This window comes from Cyprinus carpio, chromosome B6 (assembly GCF_018340385.1).
Source record: "Cyprinus carpio isolate SPL01 chromosome B6, ASM1834038v1, whole genome shotgun sequence".
NCBI lineage: Eukaryota > Metazoa > Chordata > Actinopteri > Cypriniformes > Cyprinidae > Cyprinus > Cyprinus carpio.
The window spans coordinates 26,667,388-26,684,212 of record NC_056602.1 but is presented as its reverse complement, the minus strand read 5'-3'; the positions used below and the strand labels follow the sequence as shown (position 1 = coordinate 26,684,212).

Here is a 16,825-nt window from a genome sequence, read left to right as displayed (position 1 = left end):
TTTTGAATATTAAAATAAATGAGTTATCTGTTTTTGCAGATAAGCTCTTCTATTTTAAAAACTACAACATTTTGTCAAAATAAAATTTTTAACTAAAATCAATTTTTGTAAGTGGATTTTTTTTATTTATTAAAATTCTTTAATAAACAAGATATTAAAAACGTTAGATACAAAAAATATTATAGATTAAACAATATTCTGTTACAACATTATATAATAATATCATAATATATATATATATAGACATGCAATATGTAAATAAAGATATAATGGGTTTATTTTTTTTATGTAAACAAACTGTTCTGTAACTTTATTGTATATATTATTCAAATATTCAAACTTTATGATATAATATGGATTTGTAAACAAACTGTCAGAATTCATGCTTTTTTATTACTAGTTTGAACGGTTTCAAGACATATCTTGCATGGGAAATGCAAAAAAAAACTCCAGCTGTCATATCTACAGTAGAAGCATATGAGGGAGTGTGTATTATATCAGGGTGGAGTGACAGAACTAATAGAGCTTTATGATCATAATGTGCTTTGCTTATGTCAAGGGCAGGTGGCTGCTTCATTCCTGTGAGCTCTTTGTAGAGGCGGCAGAGGATGATGGTGGCTTTCCAGTTTTCTAGGTCAGTCTGATGCATGATTCTGCTGTGTCTGTGAGTAATATGCATTTTGTGTGTGTGTGTGCAAACCAGCTGTTCCAATTCGGTCATTATTGTAAATGCGGCCATTTGGTTAAGACAGATTTCCTGTACGTCCAAACAAACAGGAAAACCATATTATCTGCGGACATAGCTGCACAAAGCTCATGTTAATCAAATGTTTTGTACTGCTTTCCACTTCTAAACCCAAACAAAGTCATAATATACTGAAGTACACATATACAAACGCTTCTTACACATACACAAGCTTGTTTGCACACTTCTCTGAAATCTGCCAGAATGTCACTCATAACTCAAAGCAAATACACGCTGCATTCTCAGCATCACCTCAGGATGCTACAGCAGGCATTATATTGTAAACTGTCTTCTTCTATGATCAGTTTTTCTTCCGAGGTCAGATAGTTTTGTTGCAGGATATCTCTTTGAGTCTGGCTAAAGAAGTTAAACTGCCAGCTAGGATGGATGGATGGACGGGCTGACTTACGGATGGATGAATGAATGGATGGATTGGTATAACGATAGATAGATAGACAGATAGATAGATAGATAGATAGATAGATAGATAGATAGATAGATAGATAGATAGATGAGAGCAGACTGGAACATCTGCACCTCAGACAGCATCTAATGAAAGCAGAGTTTCTTCTCCTTACTTTGCTTTGCACTATCACTAACACTGAGAGCAAGACAGAGAGAGAGAGAGTGCTCGACCTTTACTGTAGACAGTCAGAGTAAGTGCAAATTACAACCGAATGATTTATGTTAGCTCCTCTCCCAAATCCCACAACATCAGCAAGTGCTCAACGTCCAGATGCAGCCGTACCTATCCCTCCCTCTCGCTCGCTCGCTTCCTTCCACCGTTCCACCTAAGATGTCACAAGGACACATCGGCAGAGACATCCTCATTTCGTTCTGCTGGAGAATTGTGTCTCCTGGGTACCTATTTAATTACTTTGTGCTGTTTGATGACAAGAAACACGCACACACACCCACTACCTGATTGCAAGGTGATGACCTCTGTAAATGTGGAAGGTAATGGCAGAGACGGAGGGGAAACAAATAAAAAACAATGCTCATGTAGTTTATCCATCCTCAGCATCTTATTAATTCATTATAATGATGGATGGACAAACTTTTTTCTCTGTATTTGTGGGCGTTGTGCTTGGGGTGCGCTATAAGGCCACAAACATTTTCAGAGTACTTTCACTCCTTCTCTGTGTTATTTTTGAATTATTTCTTTTTAAAAATAACCATTTGTACATAATGTTATGTTGCATAATGCATTCTGTTTTACATACCATTTTTTAAAATGATTAAGATATATTTAGTGTATACTATGCAATATGTGGTAAGCAACAGGCTGTTTAATTTTGAACATATTATGCTAGCATATTACTCTATTAACATATTACATATTATGCTAGCATATTATTTTTGATACATAAGATATGGCAGAAATAGTAATAGTATGCTATTTTGAATTCAAGAAAGCACTGAAATTCAACAAAACAAATGTTTACTTTTGGTACTTTCTCCTCTAATTCTGAGTCTTGAATCTAAATGTACAGATCAAAAGTTCAAACGCAACACGAGAGCAGAGCTATTTTTTCACCTGGCTTCACAAATGTGTTATCCACAGGAAGTGAGTAGCTGCTGCTGTCCTGCGGCGCAGTGGATCTCAGCGAGAGGCGCACTGATTGCGCATGTAAACACACACAGGTGGTCTGAGCCTATTTTGGAGCAACTCACATTAGAGCTTGATAAAGACTGATTTTACTCAGCATTATGGCAGAAGACATCAGAACATTTCTGCACAGATCCACTCATATTACTACAGCTGCACACTGACACTAAAAATTAAACCTCTGTCATATTTTACACACCCTTATGTCATTCTAAACCTATGACTTTGTTTTTTGTGTGGATGCAAAGTCTTCTTTTTGGCCATATAATAAAAGTCAATGGGGTTCAGTGCTGTTTGCATTGTCTGGCTTTACAGTCATCTGATGTTTGATAGCAGCATACAATACTTCTCACTAATTTTGCGGTGCTGATTGCAGAAGTGAATGCTCAAGTATGTCACATCTTCTCAAAAAATATGATGCACTTCATAGCATTTTTGCTTTTGACAAGAATTCATAAGGTAACAAAGTCTTCTATTATCCCTTAATCACCGGAAAAACTGACACAAAGACAGAGATTCCTGGAAATTAGTTCAATTCTCAGCCCATTTTAACATGGATGAATGATTCTGAAGACATTATTTTATGCCTATGGTTTTAAGGTTAAAGTTATTATAGCCAGTGACAGAAGAAAATGCAAACATGACCCAGTTGTTTTACTACAACCAGACAGCAACAGAAAATGACAGATTTTAGGAAAAGCTTATTAATTTAAAATCTTGTTTTAAAGTTCTTTGACATTAAATGCAGCATTTGAACATATTTTTCACTCCTTTGCAGATTGTAATTTAAAAGATACATTTTGAATTTTTTTTGTCTTAAAAACCTAAACGTTTGTTTGACATTTGACTGCTTTTGTTATTAAGTGCATTAGAGCTGATGCATGCTGTATATAAAATGTGAAAAGTTTTATTATTTTGTAGAAAAAAAAAACTAATAGATTTTTATTTGAACTCATTAAATTAAGTAATATTATGCCTTGTTTTGCAAATGAGAAGATTGTTTTTCTAGATGCATGGCTGAGCAGTTATCATTTTTGTTGCACATGTAAACACACTCTCTGACTAACTTCCAGATGTATTGTGTAACCCAGTCTTGAGTGCAGTGTAGGATGTTGTTAAATAGGCTGACACGAAGGGGACTCTCTCGTGTGTCTCTCGTGTGCCAACCAAATGTAGTGTCCTAAAAGTGGGACCATTTTTAGAGCAGGAGCTGCTTCAAATCTACATCAAGTGAATCAGTGTGTGGCTCTGCAATGCTTTTTATGAGATGCCCAGCTTTCAGATCATCAGTACCCTTGGAAACAGCACAATAACAGACAGCAGAAGTAGACGGGCGAGATTACATCTGTGCATGTTGCTCAACTCACACAACCATCAACATAACAAGATTAGAGAATTACCGTAAAAAATCAGGGTGAAGCCAACAGGATTGCGGATTAAGCTGTTTCAATAACTGAAATGATGCGGGTCTAAACAAAAAGCTGTTACATAATAAGCATTTGGAAAATATCAGAAGAAAAGCAAAGGATTTGATAGAAAAACTAAATAGAATAGCTAAAAAGAACTCTAAAGAACAATCAGTTTTTTATTGAAACTAAATTGCAAATATTGAAATATATCTACAGACATTCAGAAATTAGCAAATATAGATGAAAAATGCTTGTTAAAAAAGTGTTAAATGTAACTTTATATGATAATTTCATTAGTTTCAAGCTACAATTTTACCATTTATTGATATATATGTCCCTGTTACACTTAATGTTGTCACATTTTCCTGGTTAAATAAATATTACATAAAAAAAGATAACAAATATAATTCTGTTTTGTATTTTATTAATATTATTTTTTATTTGATTTAATATTTTTAATACTAATGATACATTTCATAGTGTTTTTATGCATTTTTATATTTATTTCAAAATAATAACTAAAGGCAGTAACAATTTGAACAATATTTTGGCAACAATTTACAATAATGTTTCATTAGTTAACATTAGTTTGACTACTTAAGTTAGCATAAACTAAGAATAAACAAAATTCTACTTCTACAGCGTTTATTAATCTTAGTTAATAGTAATTTCAACATTTATTAATGCACTATAAAAATCAAATGTTGTGTAGTTTATGCACTGTGGACTAACATGAACTAACAATAAACAACATTTGTATTAACTAATGTAAACAAAGATTAATAAATACTGTAATAAATGTTCATTGTTTGTTCATGTTAGTTAACACATTAAATGAAACGTTATTGTAAAATGTTACCAATATTTTTTTATTTGTGAACTGATGTTCAGCTGTTCTTTTTAATAGTCAACTTATTTCAGGTCATTGTCATAAAAGCTCTATAAGCACTGCCACAGACATGAAGATATATCTTTTCATTTAATCACGCTGAATGCTCAATAAAAACTGAAGCAGTCATTTTGACGTGACACAAAGTAGTGGTATCTAAGCGAGAGAATTTACTTACTTTATAATTAGTCAATAACGCCATCATTTTCTTCATTCAGGCCGAGAGCTCGCACGAAAACAAGAGGCGGGATTTATCGCATGAACCAATCACATTCAATCATAACCAATCATATCCAGTGATAGCACGATGGATACATTGCCTCCTCTCATGTGACTTTCCCCCATTCATTCTCAATTACAACCCAGAAAAGTCACGGCACACTAAGGGGTCTCTGTTGTAAATCTATGGACTGAAGGGAGGCATGCCTCGGCTATAACTTTACCTGCAGGTGTCGCTGTTGGACAGTGATTCTTTATAAAAGCAAGTAACTTTTATATTTTTAATGCTATATTTAGTAATATTTGCGATTTATGTTTGTAATATCGATTATTTTGTCATCTGTGTCAGCCGCACCATACAGATACATTTTCTACATTTATTTACGCTTTGATTTGAATGAAAACAACATCTGTGTTGTATACACTGTTTGCATTCAGTGGATACTCTCCAAACTGGTGCTAAGGTGACACAGAGGAGACGAATTGTTGAATAAAGTTGTTACTTTTGTTTTCTTTGCGTACAAAAAGTATTCTCGTAGCGTCGTAAAATTACGGTTGAACCACTGATGTCACATGGATTATTTTACCGATGTCCTTGCTATGTTTCTAATTACATTGCTGTCTATGGAAGGGTCAGAGAGCTGTCAGAGTGCATCAAATATATCTATATTTGTGTTCCGAACATGAACGGAGGTCTTATGGGTTTGGAACGACATGAGGGTGAGTAATTAATGACAAAATTTTCATTTTGGGGTGGAGTAACCCTTACCTGAAATCACCCATGATTCATTGAACTAAACGGCTCCAAGTGCCACAAGATGCTCTATCGAGGTTGGCCTCTTGCATCCACTTCCTTGGAGAGGGCCCGTCTGTTTCATGTTTACGGGGATCAGTCAGCCATGGTCGTGATGGTGGGTTTATGTCTATCAAAACAACAGCTTCAGTTCATCAAAGTCTTTTTTTAGACAGACATGACTAATGCAAGTTTGGCTCACAAATATTTGGATAAAATCAATGAGAATGATGATTCTATGTTGTATGTGACATGAATGGGAGAATAAATGACAACAAAATGTCATTTTTGGGTGAACTATCCCTTTAAGATGCCAAAAGCAGGCTGGCCGTGCAGGGAATAACATAAATCTGTGGAATTAATCCCAGATTTTACCTCAGCAGGTTTTTGTGCATTTGTAAATCCGAAATTTTGAGGCGACCCACATGACATTACAACAAACATGCTCCAGTTGAAGTTAAATGCCAAAACGAAGTGCTTAAGTAAAGGGAAGTTAGCATATATTAGGAGAGACAGAGAAAGAGAGATAAACGTCTAGCACTATGTTGATATTAAAAGCTGTAAGAGGGATTGACCTGTGGACATGGCACTTTGTGAATCCGGTAAGTGGATTCTGCAATACTGTGATAGACTGAGCGCTTTTGCTTGGTTGGTAAAATGATGTGATCAAGAAAAGATTCAATAAGACACACCTCGAAAAAGCACCAGACAATCACTTTGGTTTGTGTTTGTGGCACTTTTAACAGCGAGGGCCTCATTTTTTAATCAAATAACCATATATTTACTGTAATTACCTTTATTGAAGCACTATTAAGTAATTAAAGTATGAAAAGCTTTGGCAAACCGTGGGCCGCTGCTCTGAACGGAGATGCTGGTGGATGAAAATGAGTCTGCAAATTTAAAAGTGTTTCCTTGCCCACATCAGCTCGACCTGCATCTCAGTTGAGCTCCACTTTTACAAGTTGCTTTCAGAATAAGACGGTATGTTAATAAAAAATTCAGACAATTGGACCAGAAGATACAGGCCATCCACACTGCCCTGCTCCATAGAGAAGAAATATAAAAAAATCAGATCTCTTTCATATCTCACTCGTTTCTCCTAGGCAGCAATGAGGTTAAATGGAGGTCTAAGTTTCTGTATATGGCCTGATTTTCAGATTTTCCTCAAAAAAAAAAAAAAACTGTAATCTTAAATGTGTCTCAACAAGATATCTCAACAATGGCTTCAAGTTTACCAAGATACTAAAGTCTGCAATCAGTATGGAACCTTTTTCCGAATTGAAAGTTATAAACTTATAATTTTGAGTTTATGTCTTATAATTCTGACTTTTTTTTTTTTTCATCAGAATTCAGAGTTTATCTTTTGTTTATATTTTGCAGTTCGTTCGTGTCTCCCAATTTTGAGATTAGGTCTTGCAATTCTCCATTTATATTTTGCAATTCTGAGATTATATCTCAAATTTCAGACATTATTCCTTGGAATTCTGAGTTTATTATTTTTACATTTTGAGTTTATATCTTGAAAATCAGTTTTTTTTTTCCCCCACAGTTCTGAGTTTATAGAATTCTCCACGTTTTGCAATTCTGAGTTTTATATTTCATAATTCTGAGTTTGTATCTTGTAATTCTGACTTTATATCTCACAATTCAGATTTTAGCTCAGAAATGTGAGAAAAATGTTTGAATTGTTAGATATCAACAGTATCGTGAGAAAAAAAAAGTCTAAATTGTGAGATAAAAATTCTCAGATAGCATTTTTATATTTTTATGTTGTGGCCGAAATAAGCTTCCATAAAAGTGTCAATATGAACTCAAATATTTCGCATGAAATTAAGACCAAATGGTCTGAGCCTACCTTATCTACACCTTGAAGTATTGCAAAGAGCTGCATGAAGATTTTCCTTTCCACAGAAAAATAAGAGCATATACAGGTTTGGAGAGACATGATGGTGAGTAAAAAATTTTTTTCAGTGAACTGTTGCTTTAATGGCATCAAACGATGCTTTCTGAGCCTTCACAAATGGACACTAAAACCTGAAAGTGTTGCCCTCTCATCCTTCCATCATGCAACCCAGAATTTCAATGCAGCTCATGAACGTGGAGCAACACATCCTCAACACGTATCTCAGGCAGTCACGTGTTCAAACATCTCGCTGATGCAATGCAGCCACCTGAAATGATCCGTTCTGCAGCCTGACATCAAAGTTACTGCTGCTGGTACAAAATCCAGGTCCTTACAAATGGAAGATTATTTTGATTGTGCCATTTCCTTACAGATTATATATTATTCACTGATTTGTTTGATTCACCTAGGCTTCTGAGATAAAAAAGGGTAAAAGTTCTGTTTCAGATATACATTTCTATTTTTACTGACAGGATAATAGCGGATGGTGTGTTTGTACAGGAAGCCACTGAACTGAAAAAATAAACCTGCTGTTGTCATCTGCTGTTATGTCTCTAATCCCAAAGTATGTGTTCAGTCTCCTTGCAGGAAAAGCTGTTACTTCCACTTGGATTGTGCAGGCATCAGCTGAAGAACAGGAAAATAGGCTATAATATATTATGATCATTAAACATCAATCATTTGTTCTTAAACAATATAATTGACCAGGATAAAACATGTTTTTGATTCTGAATTAAACATACCAAAAAAAAAAAAAAAAAAAAAAAAATCACCTACAGAGGCAGCTACTTTAAAGTCATTTGAAAGCAAATTAGAAATCAACGTTCTGTAGCATAACTTACTCTTTAGAATATTTAATAAACATTCCAACTGTCTATTTGTTATGTTAAATTCCATCGCTAAATAGCAATAAATAGGCTACAATTAATGTAATCTTTAAATCTGAAATCACGGAGAGAAAAAAAAAAAAGTTTGGTGAAATCACGTTACTCATTCTGTTTGAAGTAAATCTTGATTCAAAACTAAAGATTCATAAAGATTTTGAAGCTTCGAGCAGCCGTTGGAACCATAACGTTCTTAACTAGTAAAATGTCGATCTTGGGATTTTTAAAAGAATTTGTACATAAAAAAACCTTCAATTTACGTTTAACATTATCTTTCAAGGTACCGTTTATTGTTTATTATTGTCTATTATTTGGAATGGCCTCATTTAACTTAGTTATGTAGTTTAAATTAAAATAAAGGGAAAGGGCTAAATTTGAAGGGTTTGATGAACTACTGATATGCCATATAATAGTCATATAATAGTGCAAGTGGGTTTCTGGTCATCACAGGAAAATCATTACAATGATCTTACCCTCTTCTGGAGTATTTACAGCATGATAATGGGTTTCTGCCATGGGTTTGAACAGAAGGGGTGTCAACTGTTGCAAGTACATGTTGTTTCTGGAAGGGAGAGAAGAATCCTGCCCTAATTTAGCTGTCTTTTTTCCTCATGTTCCCTCTTTCACACACAAACTTGTGTTCACTTTTTACTCTCAGCATCTGTCAGGTTTCATTGGTGTCTCGCACTTTAGATGTCATCACCATGAGACGGCCCCTTCCCCAGGGTCCCGCTGCTAGATGGAACAACATGGTAAAAGGTCAGTGAAGCAGTGAACAAGAACCAGCACAACTGCCATTGGCTAATTCAGTGAGCAAGACAACTCTAATAAACACACACACACACACACACACACACACACACACACACACACACACACACACACACACACACACACACACACACACTTTTATTGTTTTACTGTTATATATCCTATAACCTACCTAATCACAATTCACATCCTAACAGAAAACTTGCATTTTTACACACACACACACACACACACACACACACACACACACACACACACACACACACACACACACACACACACACACACACACACACACACACACACACACACACACACACACTATTCATAATAATCAATACAAAAAAATATTTTATCAGTGTGTGGTGATGGTATCAAATGGTACTCGAAGGCAGTGTTATATTTACTATTATACTGCTTATTAATATTTTTAATTTAATTTAATTTTTATATTTTCATTTTTCATATTAGTTGTAAAGTTTTAGTAATTTATTATGTGCTTTTGTAATCTTACATTTTTATTTTTAGCTATTTTTATTACAGTTTTAGTCATTTTAGTACTTAAACTTACATTTACTTTATTTCAGATAATTTAAATATTTATTTTTAGCTCTAATTTATTTTTTATTTCAGTGTTAGTCATTTTAAATTACATCTTACAGCCAATACAACATATCAAATTTGTCTTTTAATATTTATAATTGACTTTATGTGAACTTTATTTTAATAAACAAAAACAATTCTTATTTGTTTTAATTTTAGCTAACAATAAAAACAATGCTCCAAGGTACTTCCAAGAATACTGTGGTACATGTTCAAAGCTAATGGCAATATCATGTTGCTTTCTAATACTTTATTGTAGTGACAGAATGATTACCAGCGATTTCCCCTTATAAAACAGTACTGCGATGATACCATGATGTGCCCTGGTACTTGCAAATACATATTAGTTATCACATAGCATCTTGGCAACAACCAAATTGCAATGTGCATTACTAAAATTTTCTGAAAATGTACAAATCTAGTTAATCCTTTAAAAACTTGCATACAACCAAAGTGAGGGTTAGCACACAATCTGATGAACTCTGGTAAACCTGCTGAGGTTAAACCATATACAAAGACTAAATCTATACAAAAACTGACAGGATGCACTTTGAGAGAGAGCGAGATTGTCAGCATCGGTTATGAGGCATTCATAACTATGAGTGATGCTCCTGCGTTTGTTATATATGCAGTAGAGTTGTGATTGTTCATTGAGGTGGCAGAGGTGGAGTTTTTAGGCATCTGTTATGAGGAATTTATCGTACACACACTCTCTCAGCCTCTCCTGCCAGACACACAGAAGACAAAATGTGTCTTTAACAGAAGATGACTGTTCTCAGCTAGCAGTGTTATTCTTTTATTCCGCTTCTAAAAAGAAATATTGTGGGTTAAATACAGCTGAAGCCCACAGGTGCCGTCAATGCCTCCGTTTAAATTGCCAATCATCAGAGATTATTCACTAAAAAGTTTTTTTACTGTCACATTGTTGCTATTAACTTGTACTTTAATTCACAACATACAATGTCTGAATCAAAGGCAATAGTCCTGTTTGTTGATGCTGTTTCTATTTTTACATTTTCAGTTTTCATTTTAATTTTAGTTTATTTTTATGCACTTTTATCATATTTATTAGTTTATATTATTTTTATTTGCCTTTAGTTTATTTTATATCAGTTTAGTACTTCAAGTTATTTTCAGTTAATTGTAAAGACTTTTTATTTAAATTTTTTTATTTAAATTTTTAATGTAATATTTTTATTTGACTTTATTTCAGCAACTAAATGTTCATAGTTTTAGTTAACAATAACAACACTCTACAAAATATAATTATTAATCTATTTTTGCATTAAAAAAATTAGACGCTAAATAATTTGAAATGTAAAAAATTAGACACCAAATTTTCACGTTTCTATTTCTAAGCTTTTCGGAATGCCTTGCTTTATTTCTATTGCATTACTATATCAATAATTTAATAATTTGTTTATTGTTTACTTACAAACTGGTGGACAAGTTCAAATGTCTTATTATTATTAAAATGAAATACATTTACAGGAATTATTCACTAAAAGAAATGATTATTATTTAATCTATAAAATTCTCTAAATCCTTTTTTTTAATGTGAGATTACTTTTCTTCATGTTTAAATTAAATTAATTAATATGAATATTCACAACATTATTGATGTGATAGGTCTTAATATATAGCTAACTGTTGCAGTTTCTGATGAATGTGTGTGATTTACTGTAAAAAAAATAAAAATAAATCAGGTTTGATTGCAAAGAGAGAGGTTAAAAACATACTGCAGTCGGACCTCATCTGAAATCTATCCGCTTCCCAATGTTTCAAGATTCCCACTTCACCGTGTTAGCGGGGAGAGAGCGAGACGGTCGATGTCTGTGAAGGATGAAAGATATTCACAGCTATTGTGCCTGTAGACAGTGGCCATGCCCACATCCTGACATCCGGCCTGTGATTGGCCAGTATCCTGAATCCCAGCAACAGCTCTCGGGTGTCTCCTCCCACTTTTTGTCTCCACAAAGAGCTCAGCACTGAATGAAGTGAATCAGCCTCAGACTGCTAGAATAGTAAGAACCTTTTCTCCCTGTCTCTCTCTCTCTCTGTGTGTCTGTCTGTCTCTACAATCCCATCTCTCCTTCTCTCTTTCCATTTCTCCTCTTCTCTCTCTCACACACACTCAGACAAACGGCAGTATACACTATCCGTCCATCCACTGCACAGCCCGGTGAGAGATCAGCTGGACAGGGAAAAGCAATAGATCATGTTCTCTGAAGCAGATCCAGCACAGCTCTGAGACATCAGCTTCTGAGATGAGACTCCATCCATCCTAATTCTCTGTCCTCAAGATCTGGACAGAAACAAAACAAAATAAGGACTTTAGAAAAACTCTGGACATCACATCTGGACAGGATTCTTGAACCCAAACCAGGTCCACAGGGACTTACGAGGGTGCTTTGCCGTTTATTTTTCTATCTTGTACGGGGCTGGCGAAGGGGCCGGTGAAAGTTAGCCAAGACGCCGCGTGCCGTGCTCCGCGTGAAGAATGCCCAGGCGCGTCTGCCCAAGCCGGTGGACACGGCGCCGGCACCTACGCCGGGCCTTTACATGGAGCGCTCGCAGAGTCGCATCAGTTTGTCTGCGTCCTTTGAGGCCCTGGCCATCTACTTCCCCTGCATGAACTCCTTCGATGAGGACGATGGCGGTGAGTGGACATATATGTGTGTCCAAGGATGTGGGTTTGTGGACAAACTGTGACACCTGGGAGCTAGAGTAGAAGTAAGGCTTAGGTTTGAGATTTTGAGGTTTGCGATGTGGCTTTGTGGGTCAAGATCTGGGCTGTAAGGTTATGGGTTCAAGACATATGTGAGTTTTCACCTATGTGTCCTCAAATGGATAGTTCGAAAACATAACAATGGCATTTTCAGATGAATTTGTGCAATGTGATTTGTACAGAAACATACAAGCTATGTTTCATTTCATAGGCTGCGCCCTCCAGAGGTTGCATGTTGGCCACATACAAAGGTCAAGGATGTGTCATTCAACTGTTATTTCTTGTGAGGCCTAAATTATTGTAATTTCTTTCTTACTTTGGAATTTATTGGTTACTTTTCCGAAATGTTGCAGCTTAAATGACTTATTAGTGCACATAACTGCCACCTGCAGAGGGCGCAGGCTTTGAAAAGAGATGCAGCAACAGTTTTTAGAAGTGTCAATCCCTAAACATAACAATCAGTGGGGTGTAGGCAGATCTTATCAAAACATACAAATTAGCCACCAGTTTTCCAAAATGGAAAATAGTTACGAATTGCTATGAGATTCAATAGTTGGCCCCAAAATGCAAATGCCGTCATCATTTCCTCAAATGCCGTCATCATTTCCTTGTGTCATTTCAAACCTGTATGACTTAAAATAAGCTATATTTTAAGAATGTTGCACCTTTTTCTTTACAAAATCAAAGCCAGTAGGGTCCAAAGCAACACTGGACTCTTTGACTTTATTGTATTGACAAATGAACTCTCTCTTTAATCTAGACACTGCAGGTTACTCCAGGGAATATGCAAATTTGCTTTCATTCCAATATCACAGATAATAATGGTTAACCAGTGGGTTTGGGACTCATTTGGATCATTATTTTAGCAATTATTTGGTGCAAAATTGAAGCTCAGTTCTTTTCCTAGTCTTGAGGTTTTTGCAAGCCCCCAAACTCTTGGTGCCACGTGCGTGGTTTGGATGTAAAGGCCATGTCATACTCTTCATTTTGATATGCAATAAAGAAAATGGTGCACTTGCTCACTTGAAATCCGTATCTGCAATCTGAAATGGTAAAACAATTGATCTGTATGATGAATACGTGCATATGCACTCACAAAACGCTTCCTTCAGCCGGCATTTTAATCAGACAGGCGTTTTTATTAATGAAGGCATTTAATCACAGCGTTGACACTCAAACGCTAATATAGCTGTGATTTTCTCCAGGTACGGCTGTGGCTCATTTCAAACAACGTCTGATTGCAGGTTAATGACTGTCTCAAATCCACCAACAGACATCATGGCGTTAATTTAGCGCTCATTAGAAATATTCCGACTGCTCTGTGCACTGTGTTTTTGAACTGCAATTTTGCATAATTTCCCAAGTGCTTTTAGTCTAGGCATGCTATAAATCTCTCTCTCTCTGTCCCTGTGTGCTCTCTTCCTTTCTTGATTGCCCTCGTTTCCTTTTTTTCCGTCCACTCACCCAAAAAACCTTTTACATAGCCACGTCTATCCGAGACATCCACACACCCACCCACGCTCACACACTCTCTCTCTCTCTCTACCCTTGGCCTGATTACAGATTTCTCTGCAGGAGAGAGACTAGTATTGAGAGGAAAAGATTGTGCCTAGCTGGTGATCATCTACTTTCTACGTGTGCATCACACATAAACACACACTCATAACCAAAACGATGCACACTTAGAGCTCTTTCTGGTTTAGCTTAAAGTAACATGCACTGCTCCTCATATGCATCTTCAATTTTCAATTTGCACTCTTTAGTCTATATTGCATATATTTGCATGATCATGCACTATTTCTTGATAATTAAGAATGTGGGCATGCATCACATTATACGCTGTACTGTGCATGGGCTGTGGTGCTGTTACAATAGCGTGCACTATTGGTTTTTAGACTTATAGGCCTGTCATTTAACTAATCAGCTCACCGCATCTTCTTTTTATGCTGATACATACTTGCATAAATCAACTTAATCAATGCAAATCGCACTAATGAATATGCTAATTACTGTAACACAAACAAACACATTGCAAGTGCTTTAGTTTAACACCTATCGCTGACTGTCAGATGACTGCAAATGCATTGATGATTTAATAGCAAATAAGACTCAAAACAGTAATATATTGTGCAAATTACAGTTTGCTTCCTGGGTTTTGATATTTGGCATAATATTTGGGATGGTTTGCAGCCATTTAAACCTGTTGTTTATGAACATGTAGATAAAGAAAATGGTTTTCCACAAAAGAAGGGGAAAATGCTGAACAAATGCAGTAATAAATGAACTCGCCAGTGATTTTGTAATAACACCCATTACTCACTGCTCAAACGCCGGGACATTTCTGACCACAAATACAGAAGCGAAATTATCTCGTGGAAAAGAAATGAACTCCCGCATGATATTAATGCTTTTTGGACGGATCCATTAATCAGAAGAACGAGGGGAGTTAATGATGTCTTTGTCAGTCTATTTCAGAAGAGAAGTGCTGGATGTGAATGTCCTTTGGTTGTGTTATATGCACATCTCAAGTCACCTGCAACTGATCTTCTATTAAATTAGAAATGCATGGGTGATATTGCAATACATTAACATTATGTTTTCTCAAAAGGCTCATACTGAAACAGATGTATGAAACTGAAGCTATCAGAAAGGCGACTGCAGCAGTCTGCGGGCTAATAGATCTGTTAAATTATGAGTCATTAATGACTACAATTCACTTTCTAACAAGACAGCTGTGTTCTCATCTTTGTTCAAACATGATCTATCCAGACTAACACATGTCCTAACCAGGCGCAACACAACACAGATATTATTTGATCTTACAGAAAGCGAAAATGTGATATGAAATGTATTGTTATTATTTTCTATTTATAAATATATTTATTTTATTTAGTTAATTATTCTTTATTTATTAAAAAAATATATAAAATTTTCTATTAAAACTCTTTTCTTGTAATTAAATTGTTGCATTTTGTAGTATTCTATTTTATTGCAATTATTTTCAATGTTAATAAAATAATAGACCACTATTAAATGCAGTTCAATACATCCACATAGGAGGTGCTTTTGAGTCAAAAAGTGACAAATTGTTACCCTACAGTTTCTGGACTTCATGTTGTCATTTCACAGCCTTTGCGCTTTCATTGATGTCAGAAAAACTTGCTGGAAACTTATTGCATCCCATCTGGTTAGGAAATGGCGTCAAACTTCGCTCATCTTAAAGAAATGATGTAGAAAATCTGCATAAGCAAAAAACAATTTTTAGCTATATTTTTCAATGCACTGAAAAGTTAAATCTAAGTTAAGTTGTTTTTTTCAAGTCAAATAAATCTAAATGCATTAATTTATACCAACATATTAAATTTTATGGGTTAAATCAGTCAGGAATAGCCATTAAATCCATCAATTGCAGGTTGTCATGTTTTACAGTAAGGAAAACACAAAATAAAAGCTATTTTAGGGGCTTTTCCAAGTTAAAATACGAGTGATGTGTGATCTCAGAAATAATTGAGAAACGACTTGATCCTGCATGTTTATTTTACATCTAATCTTTTTGATTAGTATACTCTCAAGCTTTAACAACAGAGTCAAAGTTTCTCTGTTCAGACTGCTTTCACCCGTAGCTTTTGCCTTCATTCTGTGTTAAGATTTAATCTAACAGCCACACAAGGGGGTTCAACACCTATATAACACGCTCGCTCCCCAGCCACGTTGACACGAAGGGCCCGAAGCCTTTGCAACCCGCATCAGACCCAACGTTTCCTCCCACCGCTTGTCTTAGCGCATTCAGACTTCATCTTTCATATCCTGTTTGCTGTTAGCGCTGTTTGATGCAATGTGTATTAAGAATCCCAAAGCACAACATGTCTCGGCTCCCCCCTCCACCGGTGCAGGAACAAATCTCTGCCGAAGAAAAGCGAACGCTCTGAAGTCTCGAGGCTTATTAACCCTCCTACACTGACAGGTCCTGCATTGATGCTGCTGCTCAAAATAACTCGCAAACAAACACACGCACGGAATCAGTGAGATGTCATATGGCGGCAGGCGCACATTCTGTGTTGCATAAGAGTGTAGTGAATCAAGGACAGAGGAAAAGTTAGAAGGAGGTCAGGATGATTGATACTCATAGCATCCATGTCCACGAGTGCATGTGTGTCTGTGTGCATGAGATTTAATGCTGACACTGATTATCAGCATGTGTTTATGGCTTTGGTTTTAAAAAGCTGCTGAAGGATGATGTGTGATTATATTTATATTTTAAAATCAGGGTCA

General features: G+C 35.6%; 1 protein-coding gene across 1 annotated transcript in view; it reads left to right on the top strand.

Moving 5' to 3' along the window:
• The first annotated feature begins 11,799 nt into the window (after window positions 1-11,799).
• LOC109066529 (regulating synaptic membrane exocytosis protein 4) overlaps window positions 11,800-16,825 on the top strand; it is a 28,902-nt gene continuing 23,876 nt past the window's right edge. The window contains exon 1 of the mRNA XM_042726536.1: window positions 11,800-12,484. Within this exon, the coding sequence (XP_042582470.1) occupies window positions 12,388-12,484 (97 nt within the window). The 5' untranslated portion in view covers window positions 11,800-12,387. The remainder of the gene's footprint in view (window positions 12,485-16,825) is intronic.